This window comes from Phalacrocorax carbo, chromosome 4, assembly GCF_963921805.1.
Source record: "Phalacrocorax carbo chromosome 4, bPhaCar2.1, whole genome shotgun sequence".
NCBI lineage: Eukaryota > Metazoa > Chordata > Aves > Suliformes > Phalacrocoracidae > Phalacrocorax > Phalacrocorax carbo.
The window spans coordinates 33,654,281-33,675,337 of record NC_087516.1 but is presented as its reverse complement, the minus strand read 5'-3'; the positions used below and the strand labels follow the sequence as shown (position 1 = coordinate 33,675,337).

At 39.5% G+C, this 21,057-nt stretch overlaps 1 protein-coding gene across 4 annotated transcripts; it reads left to right on the top strand.

Annotated features, from left to right (window-relative positions):
- Positions 1-46: 46 nt before the first annotated feature.
- Positions 47-20,831, top strand: CNOT7 (CCR4-NOT transcription complex subunit 7). Of its 4 annotated transcripts, none has more exons than XM_064449506.1 (7): positions 47-141; positions 1,116-1,324; positions 1,633-1,826; positions 4,939-5,100; positions 11,213-11,357; positions 16,163-16,273; positions 19,119-20,831. In XM_064449506.1, exons 2-7 carry the CDS (start codon positions 1,208-1,210, stop codon positions 19,245-19,247), a joined length of 858 nt encoding a protein of 285 aa, XP_064305576.1. In that variant the 5' UTR covers positions 47-141; positions 1,116-1,207; the 3' UTR covers positions 19,248-20,831. The 4 variants fall into 4 exon arrangements, with proteins under 4 accessions (XP_064305576.1, XP_064305575.1, XP_064305577.1 ...); XM_064449505.1 differs by lacking the exon at positions 47-141 and adding an exon at positions 157-319; XM_064449507.1 differs by lacking the exon at positions 47-141 and adding an exon at positions 385-470.
- Positions 20,832-21,057: the final 226 nt, after the last annotated feature.

Here is a 21,057-nt window from a genome sequence, read left to right as displayed (position 1 = left end):
CATGGTATCACAGGCGCGCGGCGGTGACGCAGCACCCGTGACGTTAGCCGTGCGCGGGATAGAGGGAAAGAGTGGCGCGCGCCAAGGGGGGGGAGGGGCGGCGGCGCGGCTGGTGATTGGCGCCCCCGCCGCCGGTCAGAGGTGAGAGGGGAAAGGCCGCGGCGCGCGGCGATGATGTAATGGCTTTGTGCGGCGGGGCGGCGGGGGTAGCGTTTCCGACGTTTCTCGCGACGACTGGCGGCTCTGGGGCGTCCCGGGGGCCGCCGCGGGGCCTCGCCAGACCCGCCGCGGCCCGGCCCGGCCCGGCCCACCCCAGGGCGTGAGTGAACGACTGGGCGGGGGCGCGGCGGCGGGAGGTGGGCGGGGGGAGGGACCCGGGAGCGGCCCGGTGTCCCCCTCTCCTCGGTCCGGCCTCGGGCCCGGCGGCCCGACCGGCGGCCGTGGCGGCCTGCTGAGGGTGGGCGGCGGAGGTGGGAGCGGAGCCTCTGCCCGTGACGGGACGGGAAGGGGGGTTAGGGGTAGGGCGGAACGGCCCGTTCCCGACTGCACCCAAGGGGGGGCCGGCGGCCCCTCGGGGCGCTCTTAAGGCCCTGTGCCTCTAAGGAGGCGCCCGGAGGCCGGGTCCGGGTCCGTCGGACCGTGATCCCGCCCCTTCGCGCCGCTCCCGCGTTTAGCGCGGCCTGAACGAGCTGCAGGGACTTCCCGCGCCGAGGGAGGTCGGAGGCTGCCCACTTGGGCGGCTGGCGGCCGGCCCCCGGGCCTGGCCTAACGCTGGTCGTCACTTTGCTGCTTGGTTTCGCGTTGCGTGCAGCCGTGGGATCCATGGGAGTGTGCTCTTCTAACCCGTGGGGTCATAACGCTTGTGGGCTCAGGTATCTCTGCTGTCTGTCGAACGAGTGCCCCATGCCTCTTCGCCTGGCTTTTCTGCCAGTTACTGACAAAATCGTAGGGGTTTAGTTTCAGGTAGTAATCTGAACTCACAGAGCTGAAACTCACGTGGTTTCAGTGGCTGTGTTGTGCTTCTGTTATGAAATTCTGAAGAATAAAGTTTGATGCTGGTCTTCAATCATTTTTTCAGATAAATGAAGAATAAAAACTTATGCTTTGTCTCTCAGGTTAAAAAGAAAAAATAATTAAAGTCTCCTTTATGAAACTGATCCTCAGTCAAGTGTAACTTTTGATGTATGGTCTCTAAAAGCCCCCCACTATGCCAGCAGCTACCGTAGACCATAGCCAAAGAATCTGTGAAGTTTGGGCTTGTAACTTGGATGAAGAGATGAAGAAAATTCGTCAAGTTATACGAAAGTATAACTATGTAGCTATGGTAAGTGGGCACTTGATGTTTATCTAGCAAATTGCAGTGACAAAAACCTGATGACTTCGTTTGATGTTAGTAAATTAAAACTATAAATTTGTTCATCTGTTTTCACTGAAAGATTAATAGATTCTTAATGTTGAATTAACGCTATGTGAACATTAGGATCCAAACCTATTACCTCTTTAAAAGCTAAATTTACACACAGTACTCTTCAGCTATGAAACTGTTAGGTGCTTGAAATACATTTTACTAAAAATGAGCAATGCATATTTTTATGGGTGTCTTTTGTTGAACTTTTAATTCTGTTTTTACAGGATACAGAATTCCCAGGAGTAGTCGCAAGGCCTATTGGAGAGTTCAGAAGCAATGCAGACTATCAGTACCAGCTATTACGCTGCAATGTAGACTTGCTAAAAATAATTCAACTAGGACTGACATTTATGAATGAGCAAGGAGAATACCCTCCAGGAACTTCAACTTGGCAATTTAACTTTAAATTTAATTTAACGTAAGTGTTAAACATCTGTGCTGTTGAATGTATGTTTCTGACTTACTGAAAATGTCTTCGATGTTGTGAAAGCTATAGCAACTCCTTTTATCTATACGATTGGAATACCATAGATGCTTTATGTGAGGAAAACTTTTCCTTGCCAATCACCTGTTTTCTTCCCTCATTTTTGTGCAGTCTGTCTTACCATTGGTGACTTGGTCCAAAACGCAAAGCAGCTTCAACAAAAGTTTTAAGAAGCAGCGTTTATACTTAGTGCAAGAGTTAGCTCTGCATTTTCATATTTGGCATTTCAGAGTGCTTCTACCTTAACTTAGTTTAACTCTTACTAGTTGTTATAGAAGTCATGTGTTGTTTCATAGCATATTTTTAAATGGAAAATACCAACATGTGAAGAAAAATATGTAAAGTTACCAAAGTGACCAAAAAAGAAGTATGAGAAATGTTACCAGCAAGTTCTAGAGTGTGTGTGCTCTCTCCTCTTGAAAATAATGTTATTCTTGTTAAGATTCACAACTTGTTCTAGATAATGTTCTAGGTAAAATACTGTCAACTTTTTAATACTGCAGCAGCTTCTCTTGTGTTTTCAAAGCAACCTATTTTATTAAGCTACTGTATTTTGTGTTTCTTCTGTAATAGGTTGAAAGGGAGTATTGATTCTGCAGCGTAACTCCTGGGGAGGTTTTTGTTCTGTATTACTTTGTTTAAAGTGTTGGTTAAAAAAACAAGCTGATTTTTACTATCTGTTGGAATAGCGTTGTGAACTTTATATCAGGATATGATTTTTATCAGTGATAAACCTTTAAGTATGAACCTAGCTTTTTCTGTGGGATGAGACACTTCTTGGGCTCCTAACTATATCTTTAGCAGGTAGTCTACAAGGTTACTAATATCTGGAATTTTTTCCTGAAGTAAGCATAATTGGCCTGATAGGCTTTCGTACGGCCTGAGTTGAGTATCAGTGCAAACAATTCTCAAACTTAAAGGAGTTGAAGGCTTGGGGTTTTTTGGCAGTTGCATTACAAGCTGATCACTGGGCAGCTTGATACATGTGAGTTAAAGCTGCAGCCTACAAAGGCAGTTTAGAGAACAGACCTTTTTTTTCCTGCAGATAAAAAGACTTGTTTTCAAAGTAATCAGGGTTCTTACAAAGAAAAAAAACTGCTGCTGTCTCTCTTGATCTTTCTGCTTTTCTCAACAAGCAGTGCTGTGGCTTGTCACAAATTGGTCTGGTCTGAGGAATGACACACTCATTTTTTGTTTGAAGCACCTCTTGAAAGAAAAGGAAGTGTGGTTTTGATATTTTGGTATCTCTAAACCTACCTGACCATATAAATGCTGGATGGAAGTTATTCATTGCCTTAATAGAAGAATATACTAATCCTGCTAAGTATGGGAGAAAGAGGAGGAATTAACTGATAACTTCCAAACCATGATCTGGGAAGAAGAACCTGTGCTGTTTTATTTTCTGATCTTCAAAGGTCTACTTAAGCAACTGAAAGCCAAAGTAGTTTTCCATCCATTTGTGCCAGTTGCTGCATAGATAAGACAGCTCAGTAAGGCAAGATATAGGTAGTCACCTAACTAGCTTGTTACTGGAGTTCACTGGGGGGATTTCATACAAAAAGATAAGCTAGTTAAGTGCTGCATGGAACATGAATATTTTTTTTACATGGGTGGAGAAATTACTTATTTTTGTCTGTTTCTAAACTTCCTTTTGGGAAGTGGCGCTGTGCCAAGTGTTCTGTTCCTAAAGCAAAACAGCTGTTGGCCGTTTCTAGAAGGTAATTTTTTTGGTGTGTGGTTCCAGCCAGGTCTTGTTATAGTGTGCTTTTAAAAGGCATAAATATTTCTCTAAACTAACTCTGCACCTGATTAGTGCAGAGCAGCAAACTAGAATTAAAACTTCTTTTTGTAAAATAGGCATGTTTGATTTGGATGGATTCTTTAATGTGTTACAGAGATGGACAGGTGTTGGAAAGCTGATGCCTTAAAGCTGGAGAGCTAATGAGCAGCTGTGAGGGAGGGAGGAAAAAAGATATAACACATCCTGAGAATGTTTTGTTTCTGTATGTTCTGATGAATGATGACTTGCTATTAGGAATAAGGAATATAAGTCTAAGAGTGAATCTAATAGTCAAGCTTGATATATTCGTTGTCTTTTTTTGTGTTTTAGTTGGCTTATTTAATTTAAATTGAAAACTCTACACCGAAGAGATTTGTAGAATAGTTTGTTGTGGACAGTAATATGAATATCATTTAAGCAGAGCCACATTTGCTTCCCCCCCCACCTGCAGTTAACCATTCGCGTCTTTGTTACAATGATATAGATTAAACTTTAGGAAAAACAAAAGTCATCCATTCATCACAAAATCCTTAAGACTATACAGAAATGTTATTGGTAAAGGGAATAAATACAGGGATAAGAGGGGATTGAATAAGGCATAGAGGAATTTTTTTTTCCCATCCTTTTAAATTTTAGGTCCAAAATATGGCTATTAAAGTTGGAGTTGGTCAGTCAGAAAGAAAACGTTAGGCTACCTGAATTTTAAGGATTGGCTTAGATGGAGCAGGTACTTGATTTCCAGGTGTAGCAAGAAGGAAGTTTTGATGAACATGGATCTAAATGTTTATGTAAGCTCAAATCACAAGACACGTGTGGGAAATATTATCCACAGAACTAATACAGCACTGCGATCTGGAGTTTACTGTTCCTAGTTCTATAATGTAACATGTTAGTGCTTCAACTGTGACATTTAATTTGCACAGTTCAAGTAATGGATCTTACTTCGTAAAATATCTGTATTCATACATTCACTTTCCTCTGTATATTTGCAAAAAGGAAGTTCTAGAGAATCGGAAGAGGAGCAGGAAGTAGGTTTTTGTGAAGGAGGCAAGAATGGAGGTGCAGGGAATGGTGAAACGCTAGTGAAGGTTAAAAAAAGCTATGAAAAATAGTTGGTTTTGTAATAAACACGGAGCAAAGTCAAGTTGCTCCAGCTCTACGCTAGCAAAGTCTGTGGAATGAATAGGAAAAAAGAAATGTTATCAGGTTTATAATCGCTGAGGTTTGTAGGTCTTGAAAACTTACTCTTGCTCTCTCTGTTTTTAGAGAAGATATGTATGCCCAGGACTCTATTGAACTGTTGACGACATCTGGTATCCAGTTTAAAAAGCATGAGGAAGAAGGAATTGAGACACAGTACTTTGCAGAACTGCTTATGACATCAGGAGTTGTACTGTGTGAAGGAGTCAAGTGGCTTTCCTTTCATAGGTAAATCCTGCTTGTTAAGTATTTGAGGTTTCAGTATCGATTACTGAACTCTAGAGCTTGGACTTCACATCTGGTGTGTTAAGTGGTATACATCTGATATGTATATAGCACACATCTGGGCTGGTGGGACTTAGAAGACTATTTCTGCTGCAATACCTATAGCACTGCTCTATATTAAAAGAATAGAATGTGCAGGATGGTACTGGAGCTTTATTTTTGGTGTTTACACTCTAACCAGAAAACTGTAAACCAGAAAAACATGAAACTCCTAAGCCAGCAGGTGGCATTGTTTCTTTTAATATCACAAACGCGAGTAATAATAGTAGCAATGATAAAGGCAAACTATTCCTAAGCAATTCTTGAACAAATATTGTTTATCTCATGAGGGAGACTGCAGAATTATCCGTGAAGAGCTCTATAAAACACTTGTAAATGTGTTTTAAATCTCCTGGTAATCTGGGCAGCTGAAAACTACTCAGCTTGGAAGGAGAGCCCTGATATGCCTTAATTCTAGCTGCAGTAATGAATATATTTTACTACTTATTCCATCACAGGAACTCATCTTCCAAGTAGAAAGAAAAATGCAAATGCTAAATCTCTATGAATCTGTCAAGATACAAAATCTTATTGTGTTAATACCATTTAACACTTTAAAAGTTACACAGTACTCATTGTATAGTCAACTGCATGCCAGAGATAATTTGCATTTTTTGTAAGCAACAGTGGCTTTAAAAGCTTACTGCTCTATAATGACCTCAAGTTGACACCTTAAGTGCTGGCTGCTAAGCAAGTTAACAAAGGTAGAGTAAATATTCTAGTTGAGATTAGTAGTTTTCTTAAAGCCAAGTTCTCGTTTATCATACATGCTCTACATTGGTGGGTGGTAATACATACATGGCAAAATTAGAAAAAAACCCAAATTCTTCATCCTTAAGTATTAAATCTTGCAGCGTGAGCTGGCAGAGAGATAGTCACATGGAATTAGGGAAGTTTTTGTTATTAACAAACTGAAAAATATGATTGTTTCAGCAAGGAATGTGAAATAGTAGTAAAAAGGTACACATAGCAGCCTGTTGCAGAAGTCATCATTTTGACTTGCTTTGTAGAAAGCAAGTGTTAGACTGACTTTGCAAAGCGGGGGGGAAGACAAGACAATGAACAAAAAAAAAAAGCAGGATCCTCTTTGAGAACCTATGTCACCTAATCTGCCTACATCTTCCATTTGCAGCTCTCTTGACTCACAATGTGACTCCAAAATAGTCTTACTCTTGCTATCGTGCTACTAGGGTAGCAGCTTGGGGAAAAATACTGGAACAGGAATGTGCAAACTGTGTCAAAATAACTACAAAGGCCGAATTAGTGACTCAAGTTTCTTTCAGCTTCTTAAACCCCTTATTATGGGCTCTTATGTGCATATTTGTGATTTACACTTGACTACAGGAAAATAACTTGGATGGTTTGGGAGTAGGGCGGGGGGACATGTTATGTATGTAACTGGTACACCAACAGATACTGCCATGTAGAAGCAGCTACAGCCACAAAATTGTTTTTTTTCCAATATTGCCTAATAAATAACTTTAAGGGCCAGTGTAAGCTATCCTAGCAAAAGAATACCTGAGCCATTTCTACACTAGGGATTTTTTTTTAAAGCATAATTACAGTGATTGTGTGTGATTCCTGTCTAATACGCTGGTTGAAGTGTAGTGCAAGCTAGGTGCAATGATGCCACTTTTACTAGTACAGCTTATGAAGGGCTTTTGGAGACATTTTAATGTCTAGATTTATCTGTGCTAAAATGAGTTTCTGTTGTGGACTTCACTGAAAATGTCTTTAGAAATCCTCTTAAGAGGATTGCTGTTCCAGCAAATGTTTGTCAAACACTGATTATCCACAACTCTATTTGAAGTTGGAGAGTGTTTGAAGGCTTTTGTGCTTGACGGAGTGTGTCAATATTATCTTGAGCACAAAACCCCAGAGTAGTGGGTTAAGTTCTGAAGAAGCTAAGACTGCACAAAGCTATACATGAGCATAGGTCGCATAGAGTGCCACGAAGAATAGTAAACAGGTGTTTCTAAATATATCTTCGGTTGATTGTGATCATGTTCTGTCCGTGGAAACTTAAACAGCGGGACAACTCAGTTGAAAATTTGTTTCATGTAGGCTTTCCATGGAGTAGTTCTTTGACTACTGAAGAAGCTGTGCTTGATAGTTGCTAACTGTGCTATTGCTTGTTTTTCCTTAAAAGGCTTTAATTACTACTAGCCCTTAAAATTTATGTATGAGTCTCTTAGGAAGTGGGCAGAGGGGAATTACTCCTTTCTCCTCACACACCTAAAGTGTGAGGTTATGTTTTGGTTTTGTTTCATTTCCCAGTCTTTGATTTCCTTGAACTCTTATGTAGTTTATTTCTAAGTTCTTAGCTTCTCAAATAGCTTTCTTTGTGTGCTTTTTCTCTCTGCACTTGACGTAGCTGCCTTGGCATCCTGACCTATTGGGAAATCTGCGTGGACCTGCAGTTCTGCCAGGCATGAGTGAAGAAACATTTGCACTGTCACTGATTCTTGTATATTGCAACTTCATAAGTGACTCCATGAAATCTTTTGTGTGTTAAAATGTATTTGAGTCAATGAGAGAGGAGGGGGAAGCCCTGAATTTCTGGTTCTTGTCACAGTCAAGAGAGCTGTGAGTGCTTGGCAGTCTAACAAGTTATAAACCAGAACAGCTCAAATGCTGGTTTTGTGGATGTTCAACTGACTGATCTGCTGAAGCTTTGAGTGTCCACCTGTGTGCAGCCTCCTCAATCCGCCTTTGGAGGCTCTGTGCAAACATGTCTCTTAACCCACATGTTTTGGGGAAGCTGGGAAGTTCCAAGCTATTGTATTTCAATAATCATTTGTGTCTAACTGATTTGAGTAAAGTTTAATATGTTGGCTCATTTCTATTAGCCAGTTATAAAATTAAGTAAAGCTTTCTCACTCTGTCAGGTTTTGATTTATGTCAGAGACTATTGCTGTTTGAGTGGAATTCATTAATTGGCTATCTGAATTCTTTCTGGATAGTAAGGGAAAGAAATACAGGCATGTTTGGTCTTTTCCATGGTCTTGTTCCATACAGCTGTCCATGTTCAGTGAAAGAAGAAGAAAAAAAAAGTGGCTATAGGAGTGCTTATGTTGCTGTATACCTCCAGGGATTGTGGCTAGCAGCACTAAGTAAGTTTAGGTGATTATATTAGAAATGGTGAAAGCTTTTTAAGGAAAGGAAGCCTATGTGCTTTAGGGTATAAACCAACCACTAATTGCCTGTTAGAGGATTAGAAGAAAAGTTCTTTAATGAGCAGGTAATTACATAATTGCTCACTGTGGACTTTCTTTTACCCTTGTGTTAGCATTCATCAGTGGCCACTCAAAAATTTTTGAACTAGATATATCTTAGTCTTGAATTGGAGTGACAGGTCTTATGTCTGTGTAAGCTTGGATGACTGGAGCATTCTACCCCTGAAGAGTATACTACAAAGATTATGTAAATGCTTTGATACTGCATTGTGATTCGTAAAGTGTGGTTGGTGATGATTGTTATGAGCACAATGGGACTAAGTGCAAGCAGCTGGAACTTAAGGCATGTGAAACATCATTTGGTTGAGCTGACTAAAACTAACCCTTGCTTAGGATCCATGACTGAATGCTGTCATGCAATGGAAGAGTAAGCATGCCTGTTAAATCCACTGTTCAGATCTTCTGTTCCCTTTCTCTGCATAAGGATCCTAGAATGAAACAATCTGCTACAATGTCCAGGGGAGAAAAAAAAAAAACAAACAAAAAATCTTCTTAGAAACTGCAGAATTCTGATAGCCTGCTTCCTTACAATATGAATAGTCAACGAATCTTGAATTTTCTTACAGTAATTCTTTCTTAATAGAAATTGGAAGTGTTTGAGTGTCTGTTTTCTAGTAATTCAGTCATGTACATAAATACCTTTTTGGAATAGGAGGGGAGTCAAAACCTTTTTTCTTAAGAGAAGCACAAATACTGTTTTCTTTATTTCAAAAGTTTTAATCTGAATGTTACATTTGAACCACAGGGATGACAGATGTCAGGAATTCAGTGAGTTAATAAACTCTCTAATCTCTAGAGGAGTAAATCTCCTTAATCCTGAACAGTCTTTTTTGCTAACGTGGCTTTTATTTTTCTTTTTCTATAGAGGGCTTTATGCTAATACAGGCTTCCCTACCACTTTTTTTTTTCCTTTTTCCCCTCATAAGTGATCTAATAAAATCAAGTTTCCAAGCCACTGTTTTGCCAAGTATACTACAGGTTTTTACTTTGTAAGACTCAGCTGAAATCCTTCTTTATCTTTGGCTCCTTTGCTCCCTGGCCAGTGGCTGCTGCGGTGGAGATTGGAGTGCTGCCAGCACAGCTTCAAAGCACCAGATGCAGTACAGGATTCATTCAACATGAAATTCCTGTTTAGAGCACTAGAAACCCCCATGGGAGAGCTGTAATAGTCCAAACCTTTTGTATATCTTGTATTAATGGACTTAGCAAACAGTCTATTCATTCCAAGTATGTTCAAGATTTTCAACCCTCTGCCTAGAAATTTGTAAGATAAAGATGATGTAGAGAATCCCATTGTATACAAAAGGTACACAAAGTGATCCTCTTTACGTTGAGTTTCCAAGCTAAAGCCTTGAGCCTGCATCAGATGTCCCAGCCTTTCTGGGTGCTAAATATCCGCAGGATTGGTAGTATGGTGCTCTTAACTGATTTGTCTTCTGCGCTGCTCATCTCACTGTTAAAGATCTCAGTCAAGGTTTACCAAGTTGCAAAAATCTTGGGTTTGAGTGTGAACCTTATATAACCAAGAATGAACACAAAGTCTTAAACTGGGAATTTGAAGCTTGTGGTGGCCATGCATTCACTTGAATTGTCCCTTAGCTATACACTCTTAAGGTTCCTTAAGCAGCAAAAACAATGCAGCCTTCAGTAGAGGCCGCCCTGCTGTGTATTTTCATCCTCTTTGTTAGTACAGGCATTTTTACAATTGCATCTCAATAAAATCTAGGAACCGATTTGGTTCAATGCAAACCTAATAAGATAACGTTATCGGTCCTGCATCTCATTCAGTGTATATGTGCATAAGGAATCCTGGAAATAAAAGGGATCAGAACAGATTGGATCATGAATAATCTGGCTTGTAACCTCTGCCTTACTAGGGAAAAGGATAAATAGTTGTCGCTGCTTTTTGTTTTGGTGTTCAGTCCTGCTTAATACCTGGCATCTGTCTTCCCTGTGCTTTAAACCTTCTGTTTCCTCTCATAACACTGTGCAAAAGTACACAATTTCCCCTTTTACTCCCACACCTTATTCCTGTGTCCTCTTTCTTCAGTCAAGCTACTGAAAAGGAAGTCTTCGCAAACTCTTCTCTCCATATACACACGCTGTATAGAATTCCTCAGTTTCTTCTACCAAACCTGTAGTGCTCAGTTATCTTGCTGCCTCCTGGTGACTTACATGAGCACACAAAAAATGTTCCAACTTACTCTGTCCTTGGCTCCAAAAGGAGTAATAGTTTGCAAAATACTAGATTTTTCAGTTTTCTGTGTGCTGATTTAATTACGAAAGTTGAGAGACAATCTGCTGTTCTTCATAGCTGAGGGTGAAGCTTGCATCCAGGCATAAACGTGTGTTGGCTCTTGTGGTTGGAAACTCATGAATCCTTTGGATTTCAAGAACTCTAGAAGTATCTCTATCTGATTCAGTTTGTAGTGAGAAACTCCGGTCTGTGTGAAAGGAACCAACTTAGGAGTCTTTTTGGTGTAAGTTCTTGTTATCAGATGAAGCCCCAGCAGTACTACCTTGTTTCAGGTTTTGGAGAAGTTCTCCTAGGCAGATCTTTTTTTGCTTCTTCACTTGGCGTCATTGAGATTAAATTAAAATGCTTTCCCTGAAAACTGCAATGGGGACACTTATGCTGAGGCTTAGTCTTTTCTAAGAGTCAGTCTTAATTGCATTGAAATTAAGCAAAATGTCCTGTTGATGTTTAATAAAGTTTTGATGCTGGAAGTGAGAAGGACGCTTCTAAGTTACTTGCTTATGTTGTTGTTATTAATTTGCAGTGGATACGACTTTGGCTATCTAATCAAAATCCTGACAAACTCTAATTTACCTGAAGAAGAGCTGGACTTCTTTGAGATACTGCGATTGTTTTTCCCTGTCATCTATGATGTAAAATATCTCATGAAGAGTTGCAAAAATCTGAAGGTAAGCAATCTGTTAATGGCTCAGAAGAAACTTTCATTTTGGAGAGGGAGTACTTTCTGCTAAAAAATACTTATTTTCTGTATTTGTATTTTCTGGTTTTGCTTTGATTATACTCATTAAACAGCCTTTTTGTCTCAAACGTTATATATGTAATATTAAAGGTTAGTGATAGAGGCAGGCAGGAGCACACATTGATTTTTTTGTTTTTTAATAACTGCTTACCAGTTAAAAATAGCATGTTGATACTGTATTTATGGTGCCTAGTCTTTGTTGACAGGTGATAAACCCATGTTTGGAATTGATCCTTCTCTTCTTGAGCCGTAAGAATTGATCGGTTTCATATACTCTTATTTCCTCATTTTGCAGTCCTCTAACAGACTGCAGTTGTCTTAGCAAAGGTAATTGCAACGATGATGCTGTGGAAGTATCTTGGGAAGAGGAATGGAGCGAAGAATGTTTCAGATGGCCCCATAAGGAAAGATAAACAACAGCATATGTTCAGGGACAACATGTGACTTCTAGAAAAAAATGCAGTACTAGAAACTAGTCTCTCATGTCAGGCCAGCGGGGTTACTAATTGGCTTACTCTATCGGGCATAAAATTTGGATACTTTATTGGACTGGAGAATGAATGGAAACTGGAACTAAGTATGTGAAGGGGAAGACAGCAAGTGAAAGAAAGATGCTACAGTGATTGTTAACAGCTTTACTTGCCAAAGAACTGTAAGAGTCTGGACTGCTGCTGGAACGAGGTGCATCACTCTTCTGAGGCAATTAATGACTTGCTGCTTTTATGGAAAGCAACTCGATTCGCTAGGCTTTCTTAATGAGAACCTTCAGGAAAAAAAGAACACTGACTCTAGTACAACCAAATCCTAACTAAGGGATGGCTTGCCACTTCGTCGTGCTGAACTAGTGACCTGTGTGGGGTTCAGAGTCCTCTGTTTCTGAGATAAACTAAGAGTGTGTCGCTTCTGAGTAATACCCTATTTATGTGGGAAGTAAAGTCGGTAAATCCTTTTGATAATCAAATTAATGTTGAAAATGGAGACCTCCCTTCCAACTAGTTAGAAAAGTATACCTACCTGTGTTCATCTAGAGTTTTTCTTGGTATAATTGGCTGGGCAAATGGCTGAGTATTAGAGAACATCTTAGAAACAGTTTTTCTCCATAGAGGCAATAAGAAAAAGATGAAATGTTCATAAACTTCAGGAGTCTTAAAGGAGGGACATGGGTGAACCCCAAACAAGCACCCTCACTTTCTTACTGCTGGTGAAGCAAAATAAAGCATCTGATGTCTTAGTGGTGACGACACACTTACCAAGAACAGAATCTATAATCCAACTTTAGTGACGTAGGAAAGGTGACAGAATGATGTACCATGTCACCATTCCAGACACGACATTCCCAGTGGGTTTGGGGAGGAGGGGATTGTATTTCCTGTCATTTCATTACAACATAGTTGTGTGTAAACTCCATTTGTTTAGAGACACTAACATTTTTTTGGAAGAGAAGAAAGATCTTCACTGGTCTTACTTCAGCAAACCTTAGGAACAAGGGTGGGTTTTTTTCAGAGCTGAATGTGCGCCAGCTTTCCTGCAGTAAATATTGATCCTGTCACCTAACCTGCATACTGGTAATGACAGCAGGGGAAGGGATGTGGTCTACCTTACCACGCCATATTTACCAGCAGTGAAATGATGGTGGACTTGTACTGTACTGAGCAAGCTGTCTGAAACAAATTGCTAAATATTCAGTGTTGTGACTTTAAAAATGCATGCACTGTTTCCTAATGTCTGTCACTTACAATCTCTATTAAACTGCAGTGAACTGAACTGCTGTGCAGTTGTCCTTTATTGACTTGTCTAAGTTTTTCATATGAAGGTCACTGACTTGCTGTAGGTCCCCCCTCCCTGCCCCCACACATCCAAAAAAGAATTGTTGGCATTGAGAAGACAAATATGCCTCAGGATTGGGAAGCTGTTTGATGCTATTGTGGAATTCAGTAGTCTCTGAATTTACAGTATGTTACTCTAACTTAAATGGACTCGAATGTACTTTACTGATACACAGATTGGGAGTTAACTTGATGTTAATATAGGATAGGTTAAACTCTTGCCTGTTCTCTAACAATCTTTCTATGTAGATGATTCCAAACCTTTTGATAGTAACAGCAACTCTTAAGTAATGTAGATTTATAGATGTTGTTAAAACTTGCTTTATGGGGGTTTGTACAGAACAATGATCTCTGCTACCAGTGCTATGAAATGAGAGTTTGAACTGGATTTGCTGTTGACTGTGGTCGTATGCTTATGTAAATCATTCTGTGCCCTTTTTCTTGAAAGACTGATGCTCTGAAAATTTGGGAAGAATTTGTAATTCTCTTCCAAGACTGAAACATTCTTATTTGAGGTGCAGAAGTCTTGCCTGAAAGAATCTCAATAGCCTACTAATTTTTAGTGTCAGCCAAATTTTATTCTGTAGTTGTTACAGTTATAGACCAAGAAGTTCCACGCAAAAGTGGTGTGTGATATATGTACAAATAGGTATATTAGTTTCAAAGTGTTCTTCTGTAGGCTGCTGTTACTGTAAACTTTGAATCACTAAGTCTGCATTCCAGAGCTCACAGCTGCTGTGTAAATATTACTGAATTTTATTCTTGAGTGTTTTTACTTAAGTTATTTGAAGCTAGAGTAGATAATCTTACATCTAGCAGAATCTGATGATAAGGCACTGCTAATTTGCAGCTTGAGGAAGTAGAGGGTTTAAGAGCAGAAAAATGGTGCCTTGAAAAGGGTATGGGCCGAACTGCAGTTGCTAACTCGTAACAGCTCATTATTGGAGTTACAAGGCGGAGAACATACTTTTATCAGAGATGTGCATTTTTCTCCCTGCCCACCAACCCTCAGCTGTTCTTGGGAGCATAAGTTAAATAACTGAGCGTGTTTGCAGTGCTCAGATGTTGGATGTTTATGTTGCACAGAAAGAAAACAAGCTAGCTTCAGTGCTTAACTGTATTGTGTATAGACTTAATCTTATCTTAAACTTCTGTAAACTATATTCCTGCTCTCAAGCTAGGATAAAACTAGCCATATCAGTACTAGGTTTTCGTGTTACTTGGGTATGTTATTACTGAAGCTTCCATCTTTTTAAACAAAACAGAAACCTGTTGCCATATGAAAATTCCTCTGAATCTTAATGTTTGATCTGATTTTCAGGTCAGACTATTTTTATTGCTCTGAGTTTCAATTTTGACTGTTATGCTTTTGCCACTTATTGCTTCCCTTCCTGTACTTGAAAGAGGTTAAGAGTGTGAGGAAGGGTGAACTCAGATACTAGGCAGTCTTTCTCGAAAAGCATTGCCTCGGCACATTTTTGCCTGCAAAGCTTATGGCAGCACTAAGGATTTTGTCTTTGGGTTTTTTTGATCCTTCTAGATGTTAAAGAATGTGCATGTGCTTTAGTCCATTTCACTGGCTTTGTGGCTTAATGGTTAAAAAACCGAATTGATGTACAAAATTTATGTGCTCACAGTGTAGCTTACAGAATGAAAATACTGTAGCTACAGTATAATATGTCTGTCCTTCAAGCTGATCTCTGTTATCTACGCAAAACCAAACCGCCTTCTCACTGGTTTGCTTCTGCACATAGTGGTTGTTACTGTTTGGGGGGGCACTAAAAAGAGGTTTACTTAGTCACTCTGCACTTACAGGGATAGCTTTTCACATAAGCTTATAGAGCTTCAAAAAAAAAATTTATTTGCTTCAAAACTGGAGGAGTTTTACCTTTAAGAGGAGATGGATTTGCAGCTTTGGAGTGATGTCTACAGCTTCACAGTCTGTCCTTTTAAGCTAGGTATCAACATTCAAAGCAGAGCAGACAATTACTGTTTTAAATTGTTCTTTTTTTGTATGTGATATGTTTATATACTTTTTAAGAAGTAGGTATCATTACACGTGTGACTCTTAAGTATGCATCTCTAAAAGAAAAGCTGGCTATACCATTGGATTTTAGTATCTTAGAAAACTAGTTGGAAGGTGATGGATTATTTTTTTTTTGCATGTTTTTTACCCTGTCCTCTTATGGCAGCTAATGAAACAAACTTTAAAGAGGGGTAGAATGTCCTGTAGAGATGGTGTGGGCACTTTCTTCCATTTTTCACTTTACCACATGGTTTCTAAATGCCTGCTGTGTAACCTTTTCCTGGACTCCCTGTGGTGTTCTAGATACTTAAGGATACTCTCAGTTTTTGTGAAGGGAAGTGGAAAAACCCTCAACTTAATTGTTGAAAGGTAAGTGGAAAGAAAAAGGTCTTCTTCAAAGGAAGCCTAGATACTTTAACACATGGAGGCATATGGCACCTCACTGTAAGCAGTTGAATTCTTGTGTTTGTAGAACTGTGTTTTTACCTTTTAAACTTTCATTCAAATAGGAGTAGTACGGGAACACCTGATTTTGTCCTTCAGCATTGCCAGTCCTTTCAACATCTTGAAGGAACTGTTTTGTTAAGTAATGACATCTGGTTACTGGAGAAGCTGGAACACGAAGGAGTAATAGTTTTGTTGGTTACAGATACTGCTTTATTTAATCAATACTGACACAGAATTCTAATGATGCTATTGATACCAAAAGTTTGATTCTCCAGGTGTGTATTTATCTAGTATAATGACAGTTTCAGCTGCTGTGCAAATGTTAAAATATACCTGAGGTTGTGTGACTTGTGTAACAGATTTTCCCTAAATATAGTTACTCAGTTTTCTGATTTAATTTTTTTAATCAGTTAACAAAAATGTTTTCTTTTTCAGGGTGGATTACAAGAAGTGGCTGAGCAGTTAGAGCTGGAAAGGATAGGACCGCAGCATCAGGCAGGATCTGATTCTTTACTCACAGGAATGGCCTTTTTCAAAATGAGAGAAGTAGGTGGATGCATTGGTTTTATCTCCATGATAGTAACATGCTGTGATAGTCAGATGGAATTACTGATTCTGATAAGTGTGCTGTATTTTAAGGAGGTTTCTGAGGGGCTTCAGGGATGATTCCTTTCTTGACAAAAATAAGACCACCTGTGTCTTCCCCAGAGTAGTCACCAGCCCCATTGATTCCCTGCTTAGCTGCTGTGAGTATTACATCCTGTTTCCAGCCTGTGCCCAGCTTTTGGATTTTTTTTGTGGATTTTCTTTTTTTTTCCCCCCTTCTTTCCCTGTTTTGCACAGTACCTTTTTTAAGGTGGCCGCTGCAGCGAGTCATGAGCTGCTTGGAGCCAGACTTGGTTCTGGGTGACCTCACTCAAGCCACTTTTTTTTTGGAGCTTCTGCTCGGTGTAATATGCAGCTGGTGTGCACTGCTGCTTGGGGGGGGCAGGGCGAAGGACTGTCTGGACTGGCCAGTTCTAGCTAAACTTGCAGGCTACAGGTATATTAAATGATGACTTTCAGGCTGCTGTGGAGTATGTCCATGCATTTGTTCCTTGTGATTGAGTAGAGCACAGACTAACTCAGGTTCTAAAAGATTCTACCTCAGTCAATTAATTCAAGGTTTGCAGTGAGGAAAATCAGGTCTTGCAGGCTTCACATATCCTTGCTGCTTGTTTGTGTACAATGGGAAGATGTTGGGATATTTTGCATTAGCAGAACAAGCAAATGTTGAAGGGGCCTCTTCTGGAAAACAATTGCATTGGCCAAATGCCAGTCCACCTGAACATGGCATTCTGCCAGCAATTCACTGTCATTTGCCATGTCAAAACAGATGGCAATAGCAAATCTCATCTTTTAATAAGGTTAAGTATTGTATGCTTCTGTAATCTAGCCTCTTGGGTAAAGGACCATGAGTTTCTGACAAACACTGGTGAGATGGCAGGTGAAAAATAAATGCTGTGATTTAAGCTGGTTGGCTCATCATAACCTCCTAATCTACCTGCTAACTTGCTAATCTACCTCCGCTGGAACACTTGCAGTTGTCAGGCAGGTCATGGGCTACAGATTCAATAGAGAATTGTGTGTCTGGTATGGTCCAAGCCTAGTGCTGCTAACTGCTGTCTGCCTGGTATTGTTAATCTTCCACTCTTGAATTTGAAACAAAATCCAAAGCAAATAAAGGGAAAGAGGAAGTGTATGATAATCAAGCCTAAGATACTGCCTTTCAAGTTAGTTTTCTAGAGGAAAAGGTTAAAACCCATGATTGTTTCTATAATGAGATGCAGTTTGTGTTACATGGCAAAGTAGCTTCTTGAATTTGTTTACCAAAAGCTCTTACTAGGAGAAGTAGAAATCTTCGAGGTTTTTTCGTGCAACGTGTTTGCTTAATTAAGCCAACAAAGGATTGTTTATATTTTTTTGGTATTTTTAGAGATTATTTGGAAATACATTTCTAAGGAAGGACACAGTAATCAGCAGAGAAATATATTTAATCTGTATTTTTAAAGCCTTTTCAGTAGAGTTCATTGTTTAACAGTATATTTCTGAGTAAAAAAATATTCATTTGACTCTGCTTTTAGAAGTACAAAATTATTAAATGTGTTACTACTGTGTTACTAATGTTTGTGAAGGAGTTGCAACTTGCTGGGATTTTGAGTCCTAGCCAAAAAAGTTATTGATCTCCCCGTCAGAAATACTTAAATACTGATATTACAACAGTAGATATACTAGAACAGGGGTTTTCCTAGCTGTTTATTTCTTTAAGAACTGCTAGGGCTTTAAAACTTTTAATTGAGGTCTTCAATTCCTGTAGTACAGAGCTTTCCATGCAGACTGTGCTGCTAAGAGCAAAGCTTAAAGGGAAAAGTTGTCAGCCTGTGTGGTATATGTAGTCCTCTGCATTCAGATTGTGTATTGTGTCCACCTTGCTCCTGCATGCTTCTGGCTGCCTTAGATTTCTGATGTTGAGATGACTAAAAATGTCAACCACTGGCATGTCCAGGGTTGCTGTGAACTTTCTAGGGTGAAGAATTCTTGTATTTGTGTATAGTCTTTTTTCTTTTTTTTGGGGGGGGGGGGGGGGGGGGCGGGAGGAGGAGGAGGAGGAAGGGTGGGTGGTGTAGTTTGTGGTTTTGCCTGAAAACCCAAGTCTGAAAGGTAGAATATCAGGATATCATGGGTTTTCATGTCTTCCACTGAAAGGTTCTATTTGCAATTAAGACTTGCAAGTTGTAAATGCAGTCTTAGTACAAAAATTACTTTGTTTGCTGTTCCTTTTTAAATGAAGTTCCCCTCTGTGAGGAGCTAGCTCGAAATGCATATTTCTGCATTTCTCTGAACTTCAGAGTGGGTTTTGTGCTCAGTCTTCCACACACACACCCCTACCCTGATATAAATTAGGACATACCTTCATTTCAAGACAGAGTATGATGAAACCCCCCCACTGAGGAATAGGTGGAGGATGGGCACTGATGATGGGTGCTAAGCATATGGCTGTTGTGAGAAACTCCACAGAAATCAGTTGGGGAAATATCTCTGCACTTGCAGAAAAGTGAGTGATAATAGGTAATACAAAACTATCAAAGCATTGCATTTGGCCATTTCATCAGGAAAGGTGCACAGGGTAGGCTGATTGTATTATTTGACAGATTTACTGTAAAGAATCATGTCAGCACATTTTGATAATGTATTGAGATTAAGTGTGTTATGTTAATTATATCATCTTTTGTACCTTGGGATTTGATATCTTATGCTAAAAAGAAAGTAACGTTTTAAAACCTTTCTATAGTTCTATTTAAACTGAGCCTTTTCTTTGGCAATAATTTGTGTCTCTCTCTCAACTCTTTAGATGTTCTTTGAAGATCACATTGATGATGCCAAATATTGTGGCCACTTATACGGCCTTGGTTCGGGGTCATCTTATGTACAAAATGGCACAGGAAATGCATATGAAGAAGAAGCCAACAAACAGTCATGACATGAAATGAAAGGCCATCTTTTTGACCTCCATGTGCTTGTATATAGGTTTTATCTGGTTGAACCCCTTGGACAATAAGGCTTTTTTTCCCCACTTTCTCAGCACACTCTTTTCTGCCTTTCTATGTACTAAACTTGACTGTTCCTATCACAGATTTGGATCTTAATATTGACATGTAAAATTTTCTGGGTTACATTTTGGCCTTGTAAAGAAGCCCATTTGTAAAGAAGCATGTATAGGATCGGTGTGGCAGAGAGAAGGGGAAAGTTAAATCATAATGAACAGGCTGGTAAACTTACCTGTATTGATTTTCTAGTTCTTTGTCTCTTTCCCCTCCCTCCTCCAAATTAACTGGCACATTAACTAACTTCCCGATTCATGTCTGTTCCTTCCAGTATGCAGGCGTTTTAGCTATTCAAGATTGTGGACCATCAAATTTGCACTTTAGAGAGCGACTCTGACTCAGATCCTCTGTTTTATTTGAAGTTTTGTTTTGTTTTTTTTCTTTCGCCCCCAGCTAGAAAACAATCATCTGCCAAGTTCAGCAGCTTCACGCTGTATTTCCTCGGTACCTCAACCTACAGAACATGACTTATTTACTGCATAACCTGTTTGTTCAAGCAAAATGAACTACTGAAATCATAGTAACTACTGTTATTTCACTAGGGTTCAGTCACCTTCAAACACATCCTGCACACATCAACTGCTGGTTGGCCTGCTGCTTTAAATCCGCTCTGTGATGGGGGAAAGAAGCTTGAAAAAACAGCTTTACACCCTTCAGGAGAAGAACAGCTATGACTTTAGCATTGTTGCCATTAAGCTGAGAGTTGAAGGATATTGGAATAGTAGGAGTTTTGAAATGGCACGCTTCCCTTGATTAACTCCTTAGCTTTTATTCTATTAATGTACACCTCAAATATTTTTTATGAAGTCATATTTATTATGTACTTGATTTGATGATTTTTGAAAGTCAGTTTAGTTGAAGATAAAACCCAAAGATCTGAAAAAATACTATTTAATTGAATTATTGAATTAGAAGGGCAATTAAATCGTGCTTTTTTTGTAGTTGCTACAAAGACAGATGTTGCAGATAATTGTTGTAAAACAACAAAATATAAATAACTTATAGCTAATAAAGTTACCTGAGGAGTGTAATGCTAGTTTATTTTTGAGTATATCTTAGCAATATATTTTAGATATATTGTTTTAAAGGACCCTAAAGTACGTTCTTAACTCTGCATAGCATGTGTACAGAGCAGTTGTGCAGGAAGGATTTTTGGTATTGAATAGCTAAATACTAGCCTGAAATGATGGAATGTGCGACATTGGGTGCCTGTGCGTGCGCACACGTATGTGTGTGCGTGTTCGACATGGAAATCAATAGCAGAGAAATCTCCAAATGTTCGCCAGATTATTCTGTTTTACCTTGTACTTAAAAATCAAACACCGTTTTTTTCATTGAGTTACGATGATGTAACTGGGTGGTCCTTTTTAAACAACAAATAATTTGCATAACAGAGGGTAGTTGTTTTTAAAGCTTTTGTAAATAAAGGCCTAAGAAATGTTTTCTTACATAACAACAGACTGGTGGTTTTGTTGCAGAATTTTTCCTGGAATGTGCATATTTAGTCAGTTCAATTCTGGATTCTGTTTAGTTTAGGCATGCTAGTTCTCTTCAGTGTGCTTGAAAAATGATCTAACTCACTGCTTCCTGATGGATTCTACTTTCAGAGCAGGATTCTGTTCATGTGTCTCCAGTCACTTCATTCCTACTGACCTGAGTTGCAAGAGCGGTGATTACAATTTACTG

What these genes read in the sequence shown, in the direction of transcription:
- CNOT7 (XM_064449506.1), top strand. Translation starts at nt 1,208, where the DNA reads ATGCCAGCAGCTACCGTAGACCATAGCCAAAGAATCTGTGAAGTTTGG. An exon ending in AAGTGGCTTTCCTTTCATAG is followed by an intron (nt 5,101 to 11,212) that starts GTAAATCCTGCT and finishes ATTAATTTGCAG; the next exon opens with TGGATACGACTTTGGCTATC. An exon ending in CCTTTTTCAAAATGAGAGAA is followed by an intron (nt 16,274 to 19,118) that starts GTAGGTGGATGC and finishes TCAACTCTTTAG; the next exon opens with ATGTTCTTTGAAGATCACAT.